Source organism: Prunus persica, chromosome G8 (assembly GCF_000346465.2).
Source record: "Prunus persica cultivar Lovell chromosome G8, Prunus_persica_NCBIv2, whole genome shotgun sequence".
NCBI lineage: Eukaryota > Viridiplantae > Streptophyta > Magnoliopsida > Rosales > Rosaceae > Prunus > Prunus persica.
The window spans coordinates 16,926,134-16,950,053 of NC_034016.1; the positions used below are offsets into that span (position 1 = coordinate 16,926,134).

General features: G+C 36.2%; 2 protein-coding genes across 3 annotated transcripts; both read left to right on the forward strand.

Annotated features, from left to right (window-relative positions):
* Nucleotides 407-2,606, forward strand: LOC18767369 (proline-rich protein 4). Its single transcript, XM_020553667.1, is given in 4 exon segments — nt 407-644; nt 1,131-1,714; nt 1,716-1,871; nt 1,873-2,606. Coding segments are annotated over 4 exon segments (1,407 nt in total). The 5' UTR covers nt 407-475; the 3' UTR covers nt 2,371-2,606.
* On the forward strand, nt 4,776-23,421 carry LOC18766158. 2 transcript variants are annotated; one of them, XM_020570490.1, is made up of 32 exons: nt 4,776-5,040; nt 5,187-5,360; nt 5,867-5,962; nt 6,209-6,278; nt 6,377-6,510; nt 7,214-7,354; nt 7,436-7,593; nt 8,468-8,636; nt 8,727-8,825; nt 9,074-9,151; nt 9,237-9,296; nt 9,437-9,594; nt 10,368-10,569; nt 11,085-11,204; nt 11,438-11,523; nt 11,621-11,725; nt 12,221-12,298; nt 13,152-13,240; nt 13,524-13,672; nt 14,953-15,096; nt 15,187-15,288; nt 15,533-15,643; nt 16,203-16,307; nt 16,415-16,525; nt 17,632-17,810; nt 17,933-18,395; nt 18,809-18,916; nt 19,107-19,165; nt 19,943-20,327; nt 21,056-22,612; nt 22,796-23,003; nt 23,106-23,421. In XM_020570490.1, the coding sequence occupies exons 1-32, from the start codon at nt 4,933-4,935 to the stop codon at nt 23,204-23,206; spliced, it is 5,907 nt and encodes a 1,968-aa protein (XP_020426079.1). In that variant the 5' UTR covers nt 4,776-4,932; the 3' UTR covers nt 23,207-23,421. The 2 variants fall into 2 exon arrangements, with proteins under 2 accessions (XP_020426079.1, XP_020426080.1); XM_020570491.1 differs by lacking the exons at nt 21,056-22,612; nt 22,796-23,003; nt 23,106-23,421 and having other exon boundaries at nt 19,948-20,078.

Genomic DNA, 23,920 nt, shown 5'->3' on the forward strand with positions numbered 1-23,920 from the left:
AAATCTTTTTTAATGTGTTTTTTATAAACTACTTTTGCATATATGTGACTTGTACTACCGTGGCCAAATTATCAGGGGCAGTAAAGGGTACGGATTATTTTGGTAATTTAAACATCGGTTTGTGTAAAAAGGAGGGTATTAATGTGAGCTGAATGAGTAGGTTTAGACAGATAAGAACACAAAACTCATTGAGCTTTGCAGTTGGGAGGTCATTGAATGAAAGATAATGGCATATTGGGGGATGAAGCCGCTCTGCACGTTACTGTCATTTTCTTCTCCCTTAAACGTAAGGTCATCTAAAAAGGGAGGGTCCCTAACCTCATGTGAAGCCCTTAACTTCAGTGTCGGTGTGCCTTTAAATCAAAACCTTAAGGACACTATATATAATAATGCTTGTAAGCTTTGTAATACCACAAGCTTATAGAATTAAGCTGTTTTCTTTTCCTTCCTATTCTTTGTTGGGGTGTGGTTCCCAATGAAGATTTTTCCTCTCAGTCAAGAAGCACTTCTGCAGAAGTGCTTCTTGTTGTCTTTGCTTTTTGTGAGCTTTTGTTATGCTGAACATAAGACAGTTGAGGTAGTTGGGGTTGGAGAATGTAGTGACTGTGCTAAGAATAGTATTAAGACTAGCCAGGCCTTTTCAGGTACTATAATTTCTGGTTGCATTTTTCTGTCTAAGTTGCTTAATACTCTGATGAATTTTTCATTTGCCATGCATTTCAAAATTTGATAGTGTTAAAAATTAACATGTATTAAATTGCTGTGTCTGTGTGAAACTTGCAAAAGGGTCAAACAAGGTGACTGGTCCAGCTGGTTTGATACTGGGGAACAATTTTCCTTTTTATTAGGGATTTCTTGGGGTTACTTGTTTGGCTCAGATGGTCCCTGATCATCAAGAGTTTGATCCCAAGTAACACAATTCTTGTAGCATCAAGGTTTTATTTCTGCAGGACATATCATGCGGTAGAACACTTACACTAAACTCTCGTCTTCTCTCTTGAATAAAGAAAACAATAACTGTTTATTCACAATTAGCATTGTTATTAACTTATTTATAATCAAAAGCACCTCTTTCAAAAATCTTTTGATGAAGAAATACAATAAGTGACCTTTGTTAATTTCTTTTGCAGGTCTTCATGTGACAATTGACTGCAAGCCAGCAAATGGGCACTTCAAAACAAGAGGGTTTGGGGAGCTCAATGAAGAGGGAAAGTTCAAAGTGTCCCTTCCCAAGGAGATTGTAAAAGAAGGAGATGATGAACTAAAAGAGGAATGTTATGCCCAACTTCACAGTGCATTGGCTGCACCTTGTACTGCCCATGATGGCCTAGAATCTTCCAAGATAGTCTTCAAGTCCAAGACCAGTGAAGGAAAACAAACCTTTGGAGTGGCTGGTGGCAAACTTAAATTCTCACCAGTAACATGCACTTCTGCCTTCCTTTGGCCTCACCCACTTCCCAAATTGCCACCTTTAAATTTGCCTCCATTTCCCAAATCACACCCACTCTTTGGTCACCCATTCCCTCCATTCCCACACAAGGTCTTCCCTCCTTTCCCACCTAAAGTCTTCCCTCCAAAAGTACCAATCTTTAAGAAGCCTCTTCCCCCACCAGTCCCAATTTACAAGCCTCTTCCCCCACCAGTCCCAATTTACAAGCCTCTTCCTCCACCAGTCCCAATTTACAAGAAACCTCTTCCTCCACCAGTTCCAGTTTTACAAGAAGCCTCTTCCTCCACCAGTTCCAGTTTACAAGAAGCCTTTGCCTCCTCCAGTGCCAATCTACAAGAAACCACTTCCACCAAAGCCACCGAAAAAAGTTTGTCCACCAGTTCCTGTGTTCAAAAAGCCACTTCCACCACCAGTCCCCACTATACAAGAAGCCACTTCCACCACCAGTTCCCATATACAAGAAGCCACTTCCACCACCTGTCCCCATATACAAGAAGCCACTTCCACCACCAGTTCCCATATACAAAAAGCCACTTCCACCACCTGTCCCCATATACAAGAAGCCACTTCCACCACCAGTCCCCATATACAAAAAGCCACTTCCACCACCAGTCCCAACTTTCCAAAAGCCACTTCCACCTCCCATCCCATTTTACAAGCCAAAGCCACATCCATTCTTTAAGCCTCACCCTCCATTGCCAAAGATTCCTCCATTCTTCAAGAAACCACCACTCCCACCATTCATTCCAAAACACCCTCTTCTTCCCAAGCTTCCTCCTATCACCAAAATCCACCCAAAATATTACCCCCACCCAAAGCCCAAGTTTCCTCATATTCCAAAAACCCACCCAAAATACTTCCCCCACCCAAAGATTGGCAAGTTACCACACCTGCCACCTTTGGTTCCTCAATATCCTTAGGCTGTTGCAGACTTGCAGTACTATTTTTTTCAGTTGTAAGTAGGATCATGGATGTTGTGTGGTGAAAATAAGTTAAACCTTCAAGCCTTATAGAGAAGCCAAGACCAGAGAGGGAACTCAGAGAGTGGAACTGAAACATTGTTTCCCTTATTCTATTTATTTACGAAATCGACTTGTGTGGTAATCCCAGTGTTAATAAATTTTCAGATGCTAATTAATCGTGTCATTTGGGTTCATATCGAATGCTAGTTAATCATGAGCTGACATGATTAATCACTCATAATTAACACTAAATCGAAGTTTGTTTACTAATCGGGGTCATTATCGATGTAATGTCTCATAAATTAGAAACTTCATACTCAAATTTGTGTCAAGTAAGATGAATTCTAGTCTCATGCTATTGCACGTGCCTTCTAACTAAATCACCATGCACCTACATAAACAAACACATAATTATATATAAGTGATTTTGCATCTCCATTAGCTTGTGCTAGTAACTGGTAACCAAGAACCCTCATGTGCATCATTGCATGCATAGTTAAGAAACCAACAACCTCAAAAGGATCTGCCTCTCTCTGACAAAATGAAGCACAGTTCTCATTTATTGAAGATGTTCTCTTTCCTACGAAGGAAGTACATTTGTTTTCAAAGAAACCCCTCAAGCAATTGTGAAAACTTTTATGATATGTCCGCATAGTATTACAAATTCACTCAAATTATAATATATACTGTTAAAACCCTAAAACTATAAATCCTATAATAAAAGCATCCTGTATATGCTAATTAATCTACCTTTCATTTTCATTTGCTCTTAAGTTTCTTCTCCATTGACGAACAATGCACAAGATCCAAATATCAGATATTGTGGTCGTTTTCAAAGAGGCTCATTTTGCGGAGCTTTATTTGTAGCCGACATGTTGCGTGTCTCAACTCAAACCAATTATTTATGGGTCGTTTTCCATACTCCATAAAGAAGTAGCTAGATAGGATAGTGACCATGCAACATAATTTATATTTGTAGACTATCAATTATGGAACCATCGAATGACATAAGTTAACCATCTCTGCGCACATGGGGTGGTACCACACTGAAAAAGTGAGCGAAACTCTCTTCCTAGCTTTAAGTGCATCCAATTCAATTCACGTATGAGACAATTTTGAGGCAATCCTATATAAAACTCTCCCCCCTCTACCTCCCTAATGAATGACAAAAAAACCCATCTCTTGCCATATTTTTTTTCCCTTAATGAGAATACATATAGACAATTAATCAGCACTGTAATATACAAAGAAGTTGTTATCGGCAATTCAAAAATGTTTACTCCTCTCATGAAAACAAGTAGTAAACATTGATTACAATGAAAAAATGTATCTTTTAAAGAGTTATTTACACGAACACACCCTCAAGTTTTCGGCTTTTTCACAAAACCCCCTGAGGTTTCGAAAATTACACGAACACCCCCCGAGGTTTTAAATTGTTTCCACAAAACCAATTTTCATTGATTTTTCGTCCACAGATTGATGATTTTTTATTAAAATTTTTATATCCAAAAGACAGAATTAACCTTTGAGATTAGATTGCACATACATTCACTAAGGTTGTTTTTTTTCATTTGCACATATTTAAAAAAAAATGAAATCATCAAGTTTAGGAAGAACAATCAACGAAAAGGGGTTTTGTGAAAACAATTTGAAACTTCAGTGGGTGTTCGTGTAATTATGAAACCTTAAAGGATTTTGTAAAAAAGTCGAAAACCTGAGGGGGTGTTAGTTCAAATAACTCTCTTTTAAAATGTTTTGTAATAAATTTTGTGCATCATGTACGACTGTGCTTTTATACATGATAATAAAATGATTTTATAGTAAAACTACAAATGATAACATTTTTACACACCCACACAAAGAAACACGAAAATAACAAATTTATTTCTATAATACTTCAATCAACAAAATTTTATTATTAAAGATCATTCTCCTAAAAATTGACATGGTTGTCAAGAAAAAAAAAATTTTGACAGATAGAAAAATATGTAACGTTACTGGTATATTTCTTGATATGTTAAAAAAAACAGTTATTGAACATTATCAACTAGCTATTAGTCTGTATTTCTCTTCCGAATATTGTAATATGTCTCAAATTCGAATTATCTTCTCACATTGATTTGAAAAAAAAAAACTCAACACTTTCCAAATTATATTAAAAAGTTCAAAAAGCAACGAAAAACATTAGAAAATTATAGTTTAACTCGGGCTAGTTAGACTAACCCAAACTCAACCCAACAGAGCCCAACAGACTTGGACTGAACCGAAGGCTAGTCAAGTTCGAGCCCAAATGAAAATCTGCAGTTCTTCTTCTTCTGACCCCAAAAAAATAAAGTCCAAATTATTGCCAAATTCAGGTATATTTTTAATTTTATTTCTTCAATCGCAGGAAGCGCGAAAAGAATCAAAATTCGTAAAGTAAAAAACCCATAATTTCTGTGTTTCTGCTTCTGAAACTAAAAAACTGAAAAACCCTCTTCTAGGGTTTAAGTTCAACGGTCAGAGCTTTCAGGCTCTTCAATGGCCAGCCCTAAGTCCGTCGACGCCTCTCTGTGGTGGGACCCTTTCTCTGTTTTACTCACTGAGCTCGAAAATGCGTCTCTCTCGTCCGACCTCCCTCCCAATTTGGTAAGCTCTCCTTCTCTCTCTCTCTCTCTCTCTCTCTCTCTCTCTCTATATATATATATATATATGTATATCTCTATCCCTCTATTCATGCATGCATTTGTGCGAAAGTAAGTAAGTGTTTGGAATTTGGTTGGTGTTTTGTTTAGGTAAAGAAATTGAAGGACAATCATGCTTGGTTTGTGGACACATTGTCTCACTTCAAGCCGCCCAATGAGAATTCAAGAGAGGCTTTGAATTCACAGCAAGTGAAAATCGGGTCTCACCAGTTGGATATAAAACCTGAATTGAAAGATAAGGCTTTGAAAATCAGCTCTTATTTGGTGAGTTTGTACTACTGCTTTCATGCCATTTTCACAATTGAAATATGCATGCGTGTAGTGTTTATATATGTACGGATATTGGATTTTTTATATTGTAAATATTATTTTCAGAAATTGTGTGAATCTATAAATTTGTGGCAATTTTTGTTTCTTGCTTTTGGGCTCTCTGTGAACTTTTATTTGGTTTTGGATTCTCAATTAGTGACTTGTAAAACTAATCATATGAATTATAAAGTTGATTCTGAAGAAACTTATTATGGGTTTGGCAAGTTCCGCATGCAAATTTTCAACCGAAGTTACTGCTTGGTTGATTTAATAGTATGTTATTTTCTTCATGTTATGTGAAACAGATAGATAATGATGTTCCCCATAACATAAAGCAGATGCTACTGATGGTCTTATTGATTGCCCTAGATAATGATGTTCTCTATAACATAAAGCAGATGCTACTGATGGTCTTATTGATTGCCCATTTGCTACAAAACTTACTTTTTTGTTTGTTTCAGTGTCTAGATGAGGTGCAATCGTACATTCTTGTTGAGAGGTCTTTCAAGAACAACAACGTAGCTCTTGACTCTATAGTTCACGAGTATTTTCACGCGGTTAGTTTCTCACTCATATTGTCTGACTGGTACGTATGTTGAATGCTATAGTTCTTATGTTAACGTACCTGGTGTAAGGGGTGGATGAGTTGAGTGTAAATGTCAAATTTTTGCTGCTTGCAGAAAGTGGACATTTTTCGATCAAACAGAAAAAGAAATTGGACATTTACTTTGTTGCATTTAGTGTTAGTGTATCATTCTCAGTTTTTTCTTCTGTTTTTCCCACTTCCCTTCCCTCTTATGCAGGTATGTATTGACTATTACATTGAGCGACAGTACCTGCTGAAATGTACCAGGAGAATTCTCGCACATGCTTGTAAGTCAATCATGAGTCCCTCCCTCCTTCTGTTGGCATCATGTTTTTTTCGCTAAGGCTGAACTTCAACAACGTTTGAGAATTGATCATTAATGCAGTGTCTTTAGGAAGTGTCTCTGGAGAAGGTAATGCTATGAAGGAGGAGGCGCTAAAGTTGATTTCTGATGGATTGGAGAGGAAGCTGTTATCCGTGCTGCAAGACCTTTTATCCTCTAATCACCCTGAACAAATGGTATGTTCAAATGCCAATTAGGCGTAATAATTACCCCTTTAAGTTTATAGATCCTTGCTCCGTAGTAGACCAATTAGGTTATTTTTGTCCTCTTCAGGCGTCCTTTTGCATTCTTATGGGTTGTGCTGTGCTAAATTATGAAGTTAATTGATGTTGAAATTACATCTCACTGCATGCTTGACCATCTTTGGCTACAATGTGGATACTGGGGATTTGGAAGCTGACGAAAAACTCTTTAGTATATTATCATTTACCAGGTTGCGTATTTATATTTGATAGTGTGTTGAAGGAGGTAATGTTAAGCAAAATTGAGGTAGTAGTGGCCTAGTGAGAGTGGTTGCTATAACAACTGCTGGAGGAAGTTTTAAACCAGTTATTGACAAATAACAAGTCCCTGCGGCTGTGCGATGTGCTATTAAGAAACATGTATTTGGGTGTGGAATATCTATTTGGCCGTCCCTGTATTACATTCATATGATGCTTTAGGACAGAATAGGTGAAATTATCATCGTTTATTCTGCTGAATTGCAATCTTATGTTTCCTTAATTACATTTGAGATTGTATGTCGATGCCCATGTAAAGGGATGTTATTGACATAGGTGTACGCATCTCCATGCATGCTTTTATTTGAAGAATATAGAATTGAATCATTTTGTATTTGTTACAACGCCCTAATGTTAACTTGTCTGGGTACTTTATTAGGATATTGACCTTTTCACTTTGTGGGCTGAGGAGACACTAGTTGAAGACAATTTAGTTTTGGACATTCTTTTCCTTGTTTATAATGAGTCAGTTTGTACTTGTAATGGTGAAAGGTGGAAAACATTGTGCTGGCTATATAAGGTATTTTGTTATCTTTCTTGCAGAATTTGTTTATAAAGTACTATCTTATCCTATTCCAAGCTCAAAAGCTTTCTCCTGCAGGGAATTCTATCTGGGTCTTATAACTTTGGAAAGTTGGCAGTATCAACTGAAGCACTACGTTCTGCTTATCAAGCCAAAGTTCAGCTGCTTCTAATCCTTATAGAAACCTTGGACCTGGAAAATATTCTCCAAATGGTTCACGATGAAATCCCTTTCAGGTTTTTATCTAGTTAGGATGCATCTGCATATTTATTCTGCAATTCATAAACTATCAAGAGCAAGCATCTTAGGCCATATCAATGATTTATGCATTTAAATTTCCAGATCATGAAGTTCACATTTGTTGCGCAATACAGTGCAGCATTTCTTATGTCATTACTCAATGAAGATGCCTTTTGGTGTATGCTAAGGGACGAACTGCCTTTAGGTGGAATCCACTTGAGAGGCAGATATGGCGTGCCTTTAGTTAGGATATGTGTTGTAAATTAGACAAGACAAAATTAAAATAACAAAATTGAACTTAAGTATTGGTTTCTATTGGATCAGAAAATTCTACTAACTATGAAAAGCAAGAGAAACTGCGATTGCTTTTTTTCTTTCTTCTTATTTATTATTATTTAATTAATGTGAATGCAGTACGATCAATACTCTTATATAAATGAAAACCACTCAGACTCATTACAAGCAGGCCTAGAGATCTTGAAATAATATGGGCGTTTAGGTCTAACATTTCCACACCCAGAAAACTGCAGATTCCCAATTCGCTCGAAGCTTGAGTACTATCTCTAAGCATGCTGTTAGCCAAGCTATTTATCTGCGAATTTAGGACCTTAAGATAATTTGATTTGCAATTTTAAAATGCCGTGATTGCAACTATGGATATAATATGCTTGTTAATGCTATGGTAACTTCCCTTTTATATATTTAAATGAAAAGTGTTAAGCTTCATCAGTATAATTCTAATCAATGATTGATTCCTTAAGGTTAATATGGTGTTGTTGGTTCTGTTCTTTGTGTCCATTGTTAAAATTTTCCATGGTTATATATCCTTACCTCCATCATCTTTATTTGCCTTTTTCTGCTATTCCTTAGGGAAGGCAAATCCGTTTTTACTTTGGCTGATGTCCAAGAGATGGAAGCAATAATTTCAACTTTCAATGTTTTTGAAACAAAAGAAGCAGGCCCATTAATTCTAGGATGGGCTGTGTTTCTTTGTCTGATTTCATCACTTCCAGGCAAAGAAGAAAACAATGTAGTAATGGTAGGTGGTTCCGTGCAGATGTTATCTCCCATCCAGGCTGTATGAATGATACGAATGATTATTGTGCTCAGTTTTTCTCTCATTTTCCAGGAAATTGACCATGGTGGTTATGTTCGTCAAGCCTTCGAGGCTGCATCTTTGACTTATCTTGTAGAATTCCTTCAAAGTGATGTATTGAAGGAATCTGATGTAAGTTATTCACAGTTTATAAGTGTATGTGTTTAGAGAAAGTAGTTTCTCGTGTTGCCCAATATGCTCAAATTTGCCGATTGGTTTCCCCTCTTTACTCATTAGAAGGCTTGGGGTCCATCCCGAGGTTTTAACAAGTTTTTATTTACATTGCTTTGGCCATTTAAAGTCTTTTTTTTGTTGTCTTTTTTCCCCCAAATTATTTTCATTTTCAAACGGGTGACCTTTTTTTCTTTCTTTTTCTTTAGGGGCCTGTTGCTGGTTATCGAAGTGTGTTGAGAACCTTTATTTCTACATTTATTGCATCTTATGAGATTGGTCCTCAGGTAAATGCATAATGGATCTCTGCAAATTCCTTATTGGCATTTGTTGGATGCATTTCTCATTTCTTCTGCTCCTTATACTGTGCAGCTGGAAGATAGTGCTCTTAAGTTAATAGTGGATATTCTTTGCAAAATTTATCAGGGAGAGGTTTGGACACTCTTGTTATCTTTCAGCATCTGTTGCTATGAGAAAAATATTTTATAATTATAAATATGAAATTGCTATTATCATTTTTATTAGTGTATTTGTTACTCATTTTTAAAGGGAAGTTCCGCTGAATTTTGCAGGAGTCACTTTGTATCCAGTTTTGGGATCGTGAAAGTTTTATTGATGAGCCTATCCGGTGTCTTCTTCGCAGCTTAGAGGGTGAATTTCCTTTCAGGACTGTGGAACTAGTTCGCCTTTTATCATCTTTTTGTGAAGGAACTTGGCCTGCAGAATGTGTGTGAGTATACTTATTTGGCAAGGCTGTTTCTTATTCTGGTTTTTGATAAGCCGAATGAGTTGTAGACCTGATCAGTATGTGGGTGTTGGGTTCAACTTTAATTTGGTTATGGAAATTCTCAGGCCAGACTTGTTTGCTGTATTAGTTGATAATAAGAAGAGTCTTTGTAAAATTGTATTTATAAGCGGGTAGAAAGCCTAACAACAATTAATCATAAAAGCTTATGTAAACTTTGTCTCAGTTATCCTTTTCAATTTGTGCAACATAACTGTCCTCAAAATCCTATATTAAAAGGGCTACAGTACTTTTACTGTTTTTATACAGTAAGCCAAAACTTTTTATTTTTATTTCGCCTGGTCCTCTGCATCAAATACTTACAGTCTTGGTGCTGTGATTAAAGCTAATGTATATATTTGTGGTAAATAAGTAAAGCAAAGTTTGTGCTAAGTAAATGTGTGTGAAAAGATATGATCAACTCCATCTACTTGGTTAAGCATGCTTATATCTAGTTGTAAACATGTGTGAATTTTTTCCTATATATATTTATATAGTTAGTGTAGCTATTGGTTGTAATTTTTGTATATTTTCTGGTGTTTCTCAAGCTTCTTTTTGTAAGATGATATTGATTCATTATTTCTTTTCTATATTCCCTCTGCCCAAGGGAATGCTCAAAATAAGTTATATTATCTTTTAATTGGTTCCCATGCAAAACATGCTGCTTATTCAATTATTATGTTGTTCTCTCATTTGTCGTGTGTTCATCCTGTCAACAGGTTTAACTTTCTAGATAAGTCTGTTAAGATATCATCCTTGGTTGAGATTAATCATAGTTCCTCTGTGGATGACATCTCCACAATTGTTGAGACGCACGTCCCATTGCATGTTCCTGGATTTGAAGGTTTAGTCATTCCCAGTAGAACTTGTGGACATGTTTTAAGATCAGTAGGTGGAAATGCTGCTGTTGTCCAATGGGAGGTAAGCGAATTACTTTTAACTATATTGGTAATTGGTTTGTATTGATGAATTTTACATATTCCTGACAAAGATCACTAGAGTTTCAACTGCTTATAAGGGCACGGGTATTTGGTGATACTTTAAAAAGCATGTTCCAATGTTACTGCATTTGTCTCTGTGTGCTGTTTGTGAATACTCTATCCTTCTCGTGTATTTTGAAATTTGAATACGCATTTTTAGAGATTACCATGTGACAAATTATTACCTCAATTATACGTGAGGCATTAAAATGCAAAAACATGTATTATTTAATATTATCTTGTCTTACTTTCGTTTTTGATGCCATCTTCCTTTACGCTCTACATTATTAACAAAGCCATGATTTTTTCTGCTATAATTCAAGTGACATGTCTAGTATCATTTAGTGCATTGTGAACAATATATTCGAGGAGAGTAATATAAGAAATCCAATTTAATATTCAATTTAATTTTTTATTGGTTGCTGTTTTGTGCTAATTCATGCTTCTTTTGTACAGTACACACAATCTGAGGTGCTAGTATTGCTCATGCGCCTGGCTGAGGAGCTGTATTTTGAGAGAAATGATGAAGTTCTTCTTATCCTTGATCTGATTAGCCGGATGGTTACCTTTAACACGGTATTTTTTTTTCATCATTCATTGCTAGAGTCTTTATGGATTTAGAAAAGTATTTGACAATTTATTGTAGTCGTTGGGTTGTTGCTAAGAAACTTGGTGGCCAGGCCTTCATGCTCTATTTGAATAATCTTGATTAAGCTGTTAAATGCTTATGGGTGCAATTCATGATTTCTTACCATTTCTGTAACTATCTCTTTTTTACCAACATTTTCATACTGGTGTTTTATGTTTAGGCTGTATGTTTTGCTTTGATGGACATTGGGAGCTCATTGCATTTCCAATCAACTGGCATGAGTTGGCAGATAGGAAGTAATATGTGGTATATAGCAACCTTTTGTTTGTGCTTATGTGTTTTGTTTCCTCTTTCTCGCCTGTCTCAGTGTGTCTTGTAATTTGCACTTTTGTTATTCGTTCAGGTTGGTTGAGATCATTTGCACTTTAATCAGAAAATCATCTCCTACTTCTGATGGTGCCACTCTGATGTCATTGGGTATAAATATTTTGGCAAAAATGTTAAAATGGTAACTTCATCCTTTATCCTCTTGAGTTCTCTATGTCTTGCGTACATATCTTTGTCTTTTCAATTGTGGGTGGTCTAATATTCTTATTATTAAGATGATGTCAATTGGAAAGCTGTTCTTAGCCAGGGATTCGGTCTGAGTTTTGTTCGCTTTATTGTGGAATTGTTATTACGATCTGATGTTTGGTGGCGCATTGTTGTAGGTTTGTTTTGCTTTGGCAGATACTTGTCTGCTGTGTTTGTAGTTTGCCTTTATATCAATATAGTTCTGTTTCCACATTAAAAAATATGGTGTCAATGAGAATGACTTCCCTCACAATGACAGCAGTCGTAGTTGTACATGATATAATTCTTTAAATTAATAGTGCAGTCCTGAATGTGATGTATCTTGAACTTCAGAGTGTTATATTAGCCTATAATTTTTGCTTTAAATTGATTTCGGCATATGCCAGACCTGAGCAAAACCTCTGTGTTTAACATGCATTTATTGTGGCAGTTACCCTTCTCATGTTGCTGAGGTGGCTTTAAAGGCAAATATATTTGATTTCAGCAATGGTCACGATGATTCATCAAGGTGAATCCTTTGAGAAAAGACTTATTTTCTTCGTTCTGCTGTTATCGTGCATACATATAAGTGTGCGGTTTATATTCTTGCCTGAAGTTAGTTGAAGTATATCTGAAGTGGAGCTGTATGTCACTTCCTCTTTTTTGTTTTTTTGTTTTTTTGTTTTTCTTTCTCGGGCTTATGTCTGGATCCTTTCTTTATAAGACCTTTTTTTCCCCACTGTATATTGTTGGCCACATTAATTTCCTGTTATTCTTGTTCATCTCATACATATTTCCTCCTGAGGGTGCTCTACTTGTTACACAGTTGTCTTGTAGAAGATTAATTTCTCTTTATGGCTTTGTTCTCCTCTTTCTTCGGTTTTGCAATTTCCTTTAACTAATTGTTAAAATGAATTTGTTACTGATAAAGTGAAGCATTGGTTGGGTGGAAGAGTGCATTATGAGTATGTGGGAGGTTGTGGGTTCAACCCCCCACAACAACATTTCATTTCCCTTTTTTTCGTTTAAAAAAAAAAAGAAATTGTTACTGACCCAGAAAGGCCTTGTGTTGAAATTGATGAGGGTAGAAATAAAACATGTTCATCAACATGCCTCAATGCTACATTTCTAGACAGAAATGAAGTTCTACATACCGTGATGCTCCAATGAAGTCCATTCTTGTATTGTGCTGCACATGAGGCAAGCCTTATACTGTATTTTTTTTGGTGGGGGGCACAGTGGAAGTTGGTTATAAATAATAATCTAACATTTATCTTGGCTTTCTTGTTTGTGTTGGCAATGTTGATGCCTCATGTGAGGCTGGGGGAGTTTTTGGTCTAATCCTTGATATTACTTTTTGGCTTTTTTTTTTCTTTTTCTAGTGGATCATGGTTGCTTTCTGGAAAAATGGCAAAGATGCTATTAATTGACTGTGAGCAGAATGATGGTGACTGCTCATTGACTATATCAGGTATATTTTGTTGTATGATTCTTTTTGCTTTCTTACGTTCTCTTTGTAATTTTGTTTTAAAGTCTTACAATTTGTTAATGTACTTTTGCTGGTATAACATCATCTAGTTTGTTGGGCTTTTTTTACTTTGTACTAAATTATGTCTATATACACAATAATATAGGAAACACTGATGTTTCGTTGTTTTTCATTTTTTTATCTTAGTTTTCTGCCTAGTTGTGTTTCAAAATTTCAAAATTTCTGTGATCTATTCCATGACATGGATGGTTTTAAAACCTTGCAGTGCTGGACTTCACTGTACATCTCATGGACACAGGACTGAAAAATGATGCTGTCTTGGCTTTAATTGTTTTCTGTATTCAGTATGTTCTTGTTAACCATGAATACTGGAAATACAAGGTGAAACATACTCGTTGGAGAGTAACATTGAAGGTACATCCTTTGGTTTCTCTTATGCTGCTATTGTGACAAAAGTTGGTTCTATTTTTGTTTTACTTTAAGTTTACAACAAACTTGATTCCTGTTGGGGGGTAAGCTTTTTGTTTTTTGTATAACTAGCTTAAATTCTGAGCTGGTCCTAATTAATAGGATTGCCCTATAAACCATCAGAAACAGAGAAAAGTTGATAGTTCCATACAAGGTACATACAGGAGAGTAACTTTATATTTTCTTGGCAAATTATATTTTCTTAGCAATTATTATACTACCATATGAGATCAAGTCCTTTTGCTCTGCATGCAGTTGCTGTCTTATGTGCTGTGTCCTATTGGGATGACGAGTCTGGATATGAGTCATGTGTCTTTTAAATATCTTTCTGAAAATTATGAATGAGAGCACAGTTAAATAGGAACTCGGCTTTGTTAGGGAAGTTGTTGTGGAGCTTTCCTTTGGAAAGAGAATCTCTTTGGTATGTTGTCATTCAAGTTAGGTTTGGCATTGATGCCAATGTGTGAGGCTTTAATGTGGTGGCTGGAGGTTCCAATTGAAGTCCTTGGAATGACATTTCATTGGGAATTAGGTATTTTCTTCATAATCTTCAGTTATTTGTGGGAAAGGGAGAAAATTAGTTCTTAGGGAGATAATTAGGTTGGGGTTCTTCCTTTGTGCTTTTTATATCTGTGTCTACTACATGATGTGCAAATTACCAATCTTCGGCCTCCTATATTCCAATGAGCTGGAATTTCAATTACTGGAGAAATTTGAATGATTTTCAAATGGGTAAGCTTTGTTCATTAGTATCTGCGGTAGAGATTATCTCCTTGTGTCCGTTCTGATAAAAGGTCTTTGGCCAATTGAATCTTCCAGAACTGTTGAGTAGATAGCAAGCTGATATAGAATTTTTGTACCTTCAGTGGATTACTTGTTTGCTGTAACTGTAGTACTAGTTTCACGTCATTTTAATAGTGTTATTCTGTTTCTTATCAAAGAAAGGAAAAGAAAAGAAGTTTAATTGAAAGCATCATTTTCAAGACTATTTCTAGGATGATACAACAAATGAGCCCAAATAGGCAAGCTTGTAAAGAATTCATATCCAAAATTTTGTCTGCTTCAGTGCTTGGTAGGGAATCAAAATGTGTGCATGTTTGGCTTCTTGTGGCTAGTTAATATTCTCTATTAATTGGTTGTCTAATTTATTATATACTTGGCCTAACTGGTATTGTAAATGTAGATTATGCTGGGAAGGTGAATTTTAATATCCTTTACTGTGTCAGGTGCTTGAAGTGATGAAAAAATGTATTACATCAATATCATGCTCTGAAAAGTTGGATGAAGTCATCTTGGATAGGTTACTGTCTGATTCTTCCATCCATAGTACTCTCTTTCGGATTGTTTGTACAACTACAGAAGCATTAGAGGTGGGCTATGCTGTGTATCTTATGATCTTGTTTAGTCACAACCTGTTGTGATTTTGTTCTAATCACTAATTTGGGGACATTTTTCTGCAGAGACTTTATATCAGCTGGCATCCGACAGAGATTGAAGGTTTTGAGATGGCTATATGTTCTGTTTTAGATATTCTTTTCATAATCCTCTCCAAATTTTCTAAGGTATGCTTGGAAGTAAGCATGTGGAATTGGCATTTTGATTGGCATGGTATATGTTACAATTTTTTTATAATGCTAAATGTAGTGATCTACTTCTGTTTAAAAGTGAGTTTTCTGGAGTCTGTGTAGAGACCAACTTTATGTATCTGTGATGGATATTTTCCTTTATTTGTAATATGGTGGTTGGTTTTAAGCGTTGTATTTTTATTTAATACAAAAGTTGATGTTCAGCTTTGTGTATTTCCAGGATATATCTTCCAGCCCTCCATTTTTTCACCAAGCAGTCTTCTCATCTGCAACAAAACCAATTCCTGTAGTTGCAGCACTTGTCTCCTTGATATCTTACTTTCGCAATCCTGTATGGCCTTTCTCCATTCTCAATTGTTATTGACTTTATTCTTTGCTTTACATTTGTAAACAGTACAGTTACAGGGTTCTCCCTTTTTGGTTATTGTGTATCTACATGTATATCATCAAAGTATTATTGGGATAGTTCCTCATTGCTTGCCTCAATTGTCTAATTGTCCATATAATTATTGTTTTTTGGTGAATTGCAATGCCAATTTGTTTCTTTTTTTATACTTATTACAACACTTCGATTCATAAGAAACTTATAGTTGCATTCAATGGTTTTTAAGCCTTACTCTAAGCTTTGGGCATGATAGGCGTAATGTTATTTCGTTTAACCGTCGAACTAGCATGCCCTACAGGATAGAATATGGCATTGTGCACATCTTATGTACATTTAATTACACAGAATTGTATAGACACTAAATAAGTCGGGAATGTTAATCCTTTGTCACTACCAAATAATTCTAAGTGGTATTCTTTTTGTCTTGGTTTTATTGACGGTATGTCGGATAATATTTCCATAATTGTTGAGTATCTTTATTAAGGTTCTTGAGTTTTCTGTGCAGGGAATACAAGTTGGTGCTGCTAGGGTTTTATCAGCGTTCTTGATGATGGCAGATTTAATGCAACCATATTTGTTTGGTAGCAGCTTCGGTCTGGATGATAAGCAGGTTTGGTGTGTTTACATTTATTTTTTAGTTCCGTGTTAATTTCTTGTAATTTCAGTTGAATAAATCAACTGCTTCTAAATCTGTTTGTTGCTGCTACACTGTTGTAGATTGGAGATCTGAGGCAGTGTGTTAGTTACATACTACTTGAGCAGTCGGAATGGAATGAAGATCTCTTTGTTGCTGTAGTCAATCTCCTCACTTCTGCTGCTCGTTATCAGGTTTGTTATTGTATGGTATCAAGTTCTGTATTTTATTGTTTGAGTTTCACTCACAAAGTTAGGAAGTAATGTTTGAATGCTAGTGGTGTTCAGTTCCAAAAAAGAAAAAGAAAAGAAAGAATGCTAATGGTCCATTTCTTCCAATTTTAATTTAAGCCATCTTGACAATTGTTTGATTAACGGCTCCAAATTTTTTTCCTTTTTCATTTTCTTGGAAATGAAACACTTTTAAATTCTGTAATTAGGTGCTTATATTTCACAGATATTTGGTTAGATTGGCGAGCACAATGTATTTGTTGTGTTTTCTGTTGGGTCTGTTTTAGCACTAGATTGTCCACATATTTTTGTTCTGTTTCTATGAAGTGAATGTCTTGTCCATTATACTTGTACTTTTGTCATTTAATCCTTAAAAATCTCTCTTTTAAAAAAAGAAAACATTGTATGTGTGTGTGTGTATACATATGGTGGCAATTTTAGTGCCTTTCATTCTCAAGGCAAACTTTGTGTGGTTATATTGCTAGTCTTTCATTGGAGTTTTGTGATCTATACAGATAACATTTCCTCCACTTATTAAAGCGTTTGACTTCAAAGTAGTAGAACTAGTAGCGTTATTAGCTGTTGAAAAAGCCAAGTTTAGCTGGGTACTTCCACAGACCTGTTACTCATTGTTAAGCCAAGGGTTAGGTTTTGGTCTTCTATGTAGGCATCTGTGTCATCTGAGTTCAGGGGTATTTCTCTGTCTGATATTCTTCTAGATAGAAGGGCAGTTGTTAATAACTCAGCTGTTAGATTTGTCTGGATCAGTGGTACTGTAGTTTCTTATGTTGTTTGAGGTGGACACCTTCACAGTAATGTATTGTTGATTCTGATAAGTCGAAGTATCTTCTTAAAAATTAGCACTTTGGGCATCTAGTACAAATATACTTTTTGATGCAGTCAAGGCAACTGAGCCTAAGCTACTCCTTAATGAAAACAGGAACAAAGCTCTGGCATTCAAGCCAAAGTTGTCTGGTTTACTAGATCTTAGGTCGTCAGTGACCTGGTTATGGCCTTTTTGAAAATGATTTGGTTTAGCTTTTTCTGATTGATTGTTTATTCATATACAGCCTGCTTTTCTTGTTGCTGTATTATCCACCGAAGTGAAAAGGGATGTTCAACAGAGTAATGCTGGTCATGTGAAGCTGCCAACAAATGATGTTACCTTCAGGTCATCTGAGTGTGAAAAAACAAGTATTGTGGATGCAGTTCTGTATCAAATTGAAAGATCTAATGATCTTATCAACAGGTATTTTGTGCTCAATGGATCCTTAATTTGGTTTCTTAGTTAGTTCTTTCATCATTATCCTGCAGTCTTGAAATTTATGCCTTTTTCTCTCATTTTCTTAGTTCCTTTTTTTAAATCTGCAGCAATCCCCGAATACTGCTGAATGTTCTTAACTTTCTAAGGGCACTGTGGCAAGGTGCTGCTCAGTACACTAATATTTTGGAATGCCTGAAAAGCTCCGAAAATTTCTGGAAAAAATTGTCCAGTTTTATTTCAGTAATTTCTAGTGTAGAAGCTCCTTCACCTGAAAATATAACTGAGACAGAAGCTCAAGATTTGGCTTTCAGATATCAGTGTCAATCTGCCATATTGGAAATAATGGCACATGACATGTTTCTGCACAAAAAGCTATTACATTTGGAGACACTTGCAAAAGAAGTGCCTGAATCACAAGACAGGATACAAAATACAGTAAGATTAGAAAAATCAAAAGCTTCAGATCTGGTGGATATTTTATCAGCCTGGTGTAGGAGCTCTGTTTTGGATAATCTTACCAAGTCACTTTCTTATTGTGAATATGACCTCAAGTTGTATTTACGGGCAAAGGTGACTTCTATTCTGGAAATTTTTACTTCCTCTTACATGTGGATTATGTCTGTTGTTTCGGTCGCTGGTTTTTTCTTCAATTTGGTTGGTTAGTTGTCACGTATCATCTCATCTTCACTCATTCTTTGATTTTTGTTGGTTGTTTAATGTTATGTAAGTTCACTGCTCAATTTGGTTGGTTTCATCTCATTTAGTTTCTGCTTAAGTTCACTGTTCAAAGAAACAATCATCCTCTGTATAAGAACGTTTCTCACCTATACGTTACTCTGTTCAATCTGTGCTTTATGACATACATTAGTATTAAACTATTAATAAAGCGGTTCCTTGATAGGATGTGTACTGTAGACCTTTCCCAATAGTTTCTTAATTTTTAGAATTTTTAGAATGCAATAATCGTAGCTGTAACTTCACAGGTTGCTGCGAGTGTAATCACTGCCCATGTGATGGTGAACTTAGCAAATGGTGATGCAGGAAGTGTGTCTGTGTCATTACTTGAGAAGTCCAGCATCCTGTCAAATAAGGTTTGATCCTTTCTTGATTGTATTACTTAATTCGTAACTAAATATGATTGTATGCTGATAAACCCATTAAGAGCTCAGTTTAATTTCTAATTTCATCAATTCTCTAATTTAATACTTTCCTTATAGTATTGAGATTGTAAAGTTTGCATCATATCTGATTGTTATCTTTTTTCTTTCCCTTCATTGGCAGTTCAGAAGTCTTCCTGCTTTTTCTGAATTGTTAGCTCAATACTCACAGCATGGTTACAGGTAATATGTGTGTTATTGTTAATTTCTGTTGGAATTTCTATGTTTAACTGTGCACTTCTTGTGCGAAGCATTTGTATGTCTGGAAACTGATATTATACCCTTCCCTGAAGATTCTGGATTTTTACAAGTGCTCCTTCCAGTAAATGTATTCTTATAGTGAGAAAACAGTTCTTCCTATGATATGATTGATATGTGAAACTTTAGTTTCGAGTCCTGGAAGTTACCAGAGTATAAAGTAAGGATTTAAATACAGAACCTTGGAAGAGGTATCTGATGCTTTGGTCAAGCAGTACTCTTGTCTCTTGCCTGTGTTCATATTCCCTGTATGTCGGTTGACTACTGATTACCAGTCCATTTTCTGGTTTCAAGAGTCATGTTTGGCTCTTTTTGTGTGTGTGTGGTCACCTCCGTCCATGTGCATGTAAGTTGTAACAGTGATTCTTCATGTTGTTATCACCTTATATGATGGGCATCCCCCATGACGTGCTGTTGCTTGCCTTATTTCCATTGACCTTGAAGTTGATCTGTTTTCTAGCCTTTGACAGACCATCTAAGTGGTGACATGTAACCATTAGTTTGGGTGGATTCAATTTGCATAGGGTTTAACAGATAATTTGATCTGTAGTTTATTCTGTTTCACATATTGATCTTTTAATTACATATGTTATCTCTCATATGAATTTGTTGAGAGTTTTATCCCACATCGGGAAATGGAAGCAATAAATGACACATGTTGTGCATTTGGCTGCATATGAAGAATTTATTATCTTTTTCCAGTGCAGGGAAGGAGCCAAACTATTTGATTCTCAGTGATCTTTATTATCATCTACAAGGAGAGCTTGAAGGCCGTGAAGTCAGTGCTGGACCATTCAAAGAACTCTCTCTGTTCCTTATAGAATCAAATGTTTTTCAGATTTACCAACATAAATATGATGCTGATCTTTTTGTAACCGGAAAAGATGCATACTTGTTTGATCTTAAACGTGTACGAGCTGATTTGGGGTTAGATCTTTGGGATTATTCAAAGTGGAAGGCATCAAAGGCGACTGCAGAAACAATGTTGAATCACATGAAGGCTGCAAACTCAATGGCGTTGCTTACAAGTTCAAAGCTTTCTGCACTAAGAGCATTAAGAAGTGTCTTGACTGTGTACGCGGATGATGTGAGTTCTCTCTTAGACTTTGTAATTGCTTTAAGTTGCGTTTTCATAGTTAGAAATTCGATATCTGTAGCTGCTTTTTATGGTTCAAGATATTTTAAGGATCATGTAGATGTATATAATGGTTTAAAATACTTTAAATTTAATGTTAGTTATAAAAAAAAAAAAGTTGATGTCTAATATTTCAAATATCTGATTTCTCATTTCAAAGTTTTTGAAAGTTAAGCAGTATTAGTGATAGCTCAGTTGATGAACACTGTGCTGCACCTATGCCATGTCTAATTAGGGTGCCGAAGAATGAAGTAAAAACACTAGGACCTAGAGCTAGAGGTTCAACCCTCATGATATATCAAGTTTCCTATTGTCAAAACCGGGTATGAATGGTAAAAGCATTTAATTGTACCTGAGGAATACTGATTTTATTTTGAAATACTCCGGTAACTTCTATCCATTTTCTAATGAGTGACGAAGTCATTGCATTCCATCTAATCAAGAATACGATACGAAAAACTGAGTTGTTGAGATTTTTACATATAGTGAAGGCCCCAATATTGTGTTGGAAGAAATCACATGATCTAAGCATCCTGCTTTCAGCAGTGGGCATCTAAATGCTGATTAGTGTGGTTTGTGGGCTGTTGTATGGCTTTATTTATCATGGTTTTTTTTTTTTCTTGCTTTAGAAAATGCCTTATTCTTTTTTGAAATTAATTCACGTGTACCTGCTACTGCAGTCACTGGAGACGAAAAGTACAGCGAAAGAGATCTCTGATCAACTTGTTTTCTCATGCATCAATCACATATGCCAGAGCTTCCATGACACAGTAGAATCATTGGCTTCATTACCTGGTGCTCCTGAAGATATCTTTCACTACCTTTCAGCTCAAGCAGAGTTGCTTCTCTATCTTATGATGTATGCACATAAAAGCCTGCCTTTGTCTGTTTGCATTCTTGTACTAAAAACATCAGGTTCTGGCCTTAAAGTGTTGAGTGATTTCAGAGCATTAGTTACCGGGCCAGCAGTTATGGGGGTTAACACTACCGTAAAGCTCTTGCTTATGTTGCTTCTCTCGGCGGTGGAGTTTAGTTGTCGTAAGTCACATTTGGTTGGGGCAAGAGATATAATATCTGTTGAAGAACTGGCTAAAATATCTAACGTGAGTCTTGGTCTACTACCAATTCTCTGTAACTGTATGGCTATTGTTGAGCATGGCACCCTCTCCCTAACTACTATGGACTTGATACTGAGAAATTTCTTAACTCCCAACACTTGGTTCCCCATTATACAAAATCACCTCCAGCTTCAGCATCTTATTCTGAAGCTTCAAGATAAGAACTCACTTGACTCTGTGCCCATTATAATTAAGTTCTTTTTGACTGTTGCCCGTGTGAGGCAGGGTGCAGAAATGCTTATTAATTATGGGTTTCTTTCGTCTCTGAGACTCTTGTTCGCTGAGTACTTGGAAGGTAGGTCTTCTTCCGTTAGTACTAATAAGAGAAATCCCAACTCAACTGAAAAAACTGAGAAGCCTCAGCAAATTTGGGGACTTGGTTTGGCAGTCATCACAGCTATGGTTCAGTCTTTAGGAGACAGTTCTGCTTGTTCTGATGTTGTGGAGAATGTAATACCCTACATCTTTTCAGAGAAAGCCTATATGATTTCTTACTATCTCAGTGCTCCAGACTTCCCATCTGATGGTCATGACAAGAAAAGACCTCGGGCTCAGCAGAGACAAACTTCTCTTACTGATCTTAAAGAAACTGAGCACACTCTCATGCTGATGTGCGTGCTAGCAAAACATTGGAATTCATGGGTTAAGGCCATGAAAGAAATGGACTCCCAGCTGAGAGAGAAAAGTATCCATCTTTTGGCCTTTGTCAGCCGGGGAACTCAACGCCTTGGAGAATCTTCGAGTCTTAGTGCTCCTCTTGTATGCCCTCCTATCCTTAAAGAGGAATTCGATGGCTGCAAGAAACCCTCATTTGTTAACAGTAGAAGCGGATGGTTTGCTCTTTCACCGCTCAGTTGTGTGTCAAAACCAAAATTTTCAGCCGTCTCTACCACAACTGCGCTGGCTATTAAAACTCAATCAACTGAAAATAGTGATCACGTATCTCAGTCATACTTCTCCGACACTATTGCCCTTCAGATATACAGAATTACTTTTCTTCTTTTGAAGTTCCTCTGTTTACAAGCTGAGGGTGCTGCTAGAAGGGCAGAGGAGGTTGGGTTTGTTGATCTTGACCATTTTCCTGAGCTTCCAATGCCCGAAATCTTGCATGGCTTACAAGTAAGATGACAATTTTTATTATTTAATTAGTTTTTATTTTGCTAATCTTTTAAGATCTTGAGATGTCTCAAGGTGTGGCTTTGATTTGTTTAATTATGCAAAAAATATCTGGTCTTCCAAATACTTAAAATTAAGTTTCGAGGCGACTTTCGTTTTGAGTTGGATATGTTATTTCTGATGTAGGATCAAGCAATTACCATTGTTACAGAGCTGTGTGGGGATAAAAGATCAAATGAGATTCAAATTGAAGTGCAGAGTATCTGTTGCTTATTGCTACAAATAATGGAGATGGCCTTGCACTTGGAACTTTGTGTTCTACAAATATGCGGCATAAGACCTGTGTTAGGGCGTGTGGAAGATTTTTCAAAGGAAGTTAAACTGTTAATAAAAGGTGAACTCCATTCATTCTGCATACATGTTTTGTCACCTTTTTTTTAAATGGTAGTTCTTCAACATTTAACGAATGGTTTTTTCCTTATAATGTACTTTGTAGCGATGGAGAGACATGCTTTCCTCAAATCATCTGTGAAGTCCTTGAAACAAATAACGTCGGTTATCTATCCCGGATTGTTACAGGCCGAAGAGTTTTTGTGAGATAAATTCTTGTGCATATAGGTGAAAACTGAAAACTGTAGGCTTTGGAAGAAAAATGTAAAAACTAGTGTGTATTGCTTACATCAATGGCTTTAGAAATATTCCGCAGGCTTATAAAATTATCCCATTCCTTTCAGCCATTCCTTTTGTATATATTTTCTTTTGAGAAAAGGTTGTGGCTCTATGATTGAGAAGATTTCTAAAATCCGTGGCAATTCATGATTGTCGCGTGAGAATTCCCTTTCCTTCACTTTCCCAAGCAAAAGGTCCCTTATAGGTATTAGATATCTATCATTGCTTTTATGCATTAGTGGGACCTATGATTTCTTCATAGTGAAATGCATGTAATTTTCAGATCCAATTCGAATTTAATAAATTACTTTAGTGTTTAGGGTAGTCGCTCTCGTGGGTGACTCTCGGTTGTTGATGCATGTGCATTAGCGGGATGTGATCACCCGTAAGTTCGTAAGCAACTGTCCGTAGCATTTCATAAGTCTACTTTCTCTCCATGTTGTTGCATCCCTATTCTCGACCCAAAGAAGAAAGAAAAATTGATGGCACCAACGAAAAGAATTTTTCCGGTCCCTACAAAAAATGGCATATGATCACAAGTTCTGAGCTCCAAGCTCCATAACCCATATACCCATTGTTTTGCTTATGAATGATGATCTGTCAATTGGAAGATAATCAGAAGGTGAATCCCCACAACTTTAC

Coding starts and splice junctions, on each gene's coding strand:
- LOC18766158 (XM_020570490.1), top strand. CDS start 4,933: ATGGCCAGCCCTAAGTCCGTCGACGCCTCTCTGTGGTGGGACCCTTTC. Junction 7,355..7,435: donor CATTGTGCTGGCTATATAAG/GTATTTTGTTAT, acceptor TTTCTCCTGCAG/GGAATTCTATCTGGGTCTTA. Junction 12,299..13,151: donor GGTCACGATGATTCATCAAG/GTGAATCCTTTG, acceptor TTCTTTTTCTAG/TGGATCATGGTTGCTTTCTG.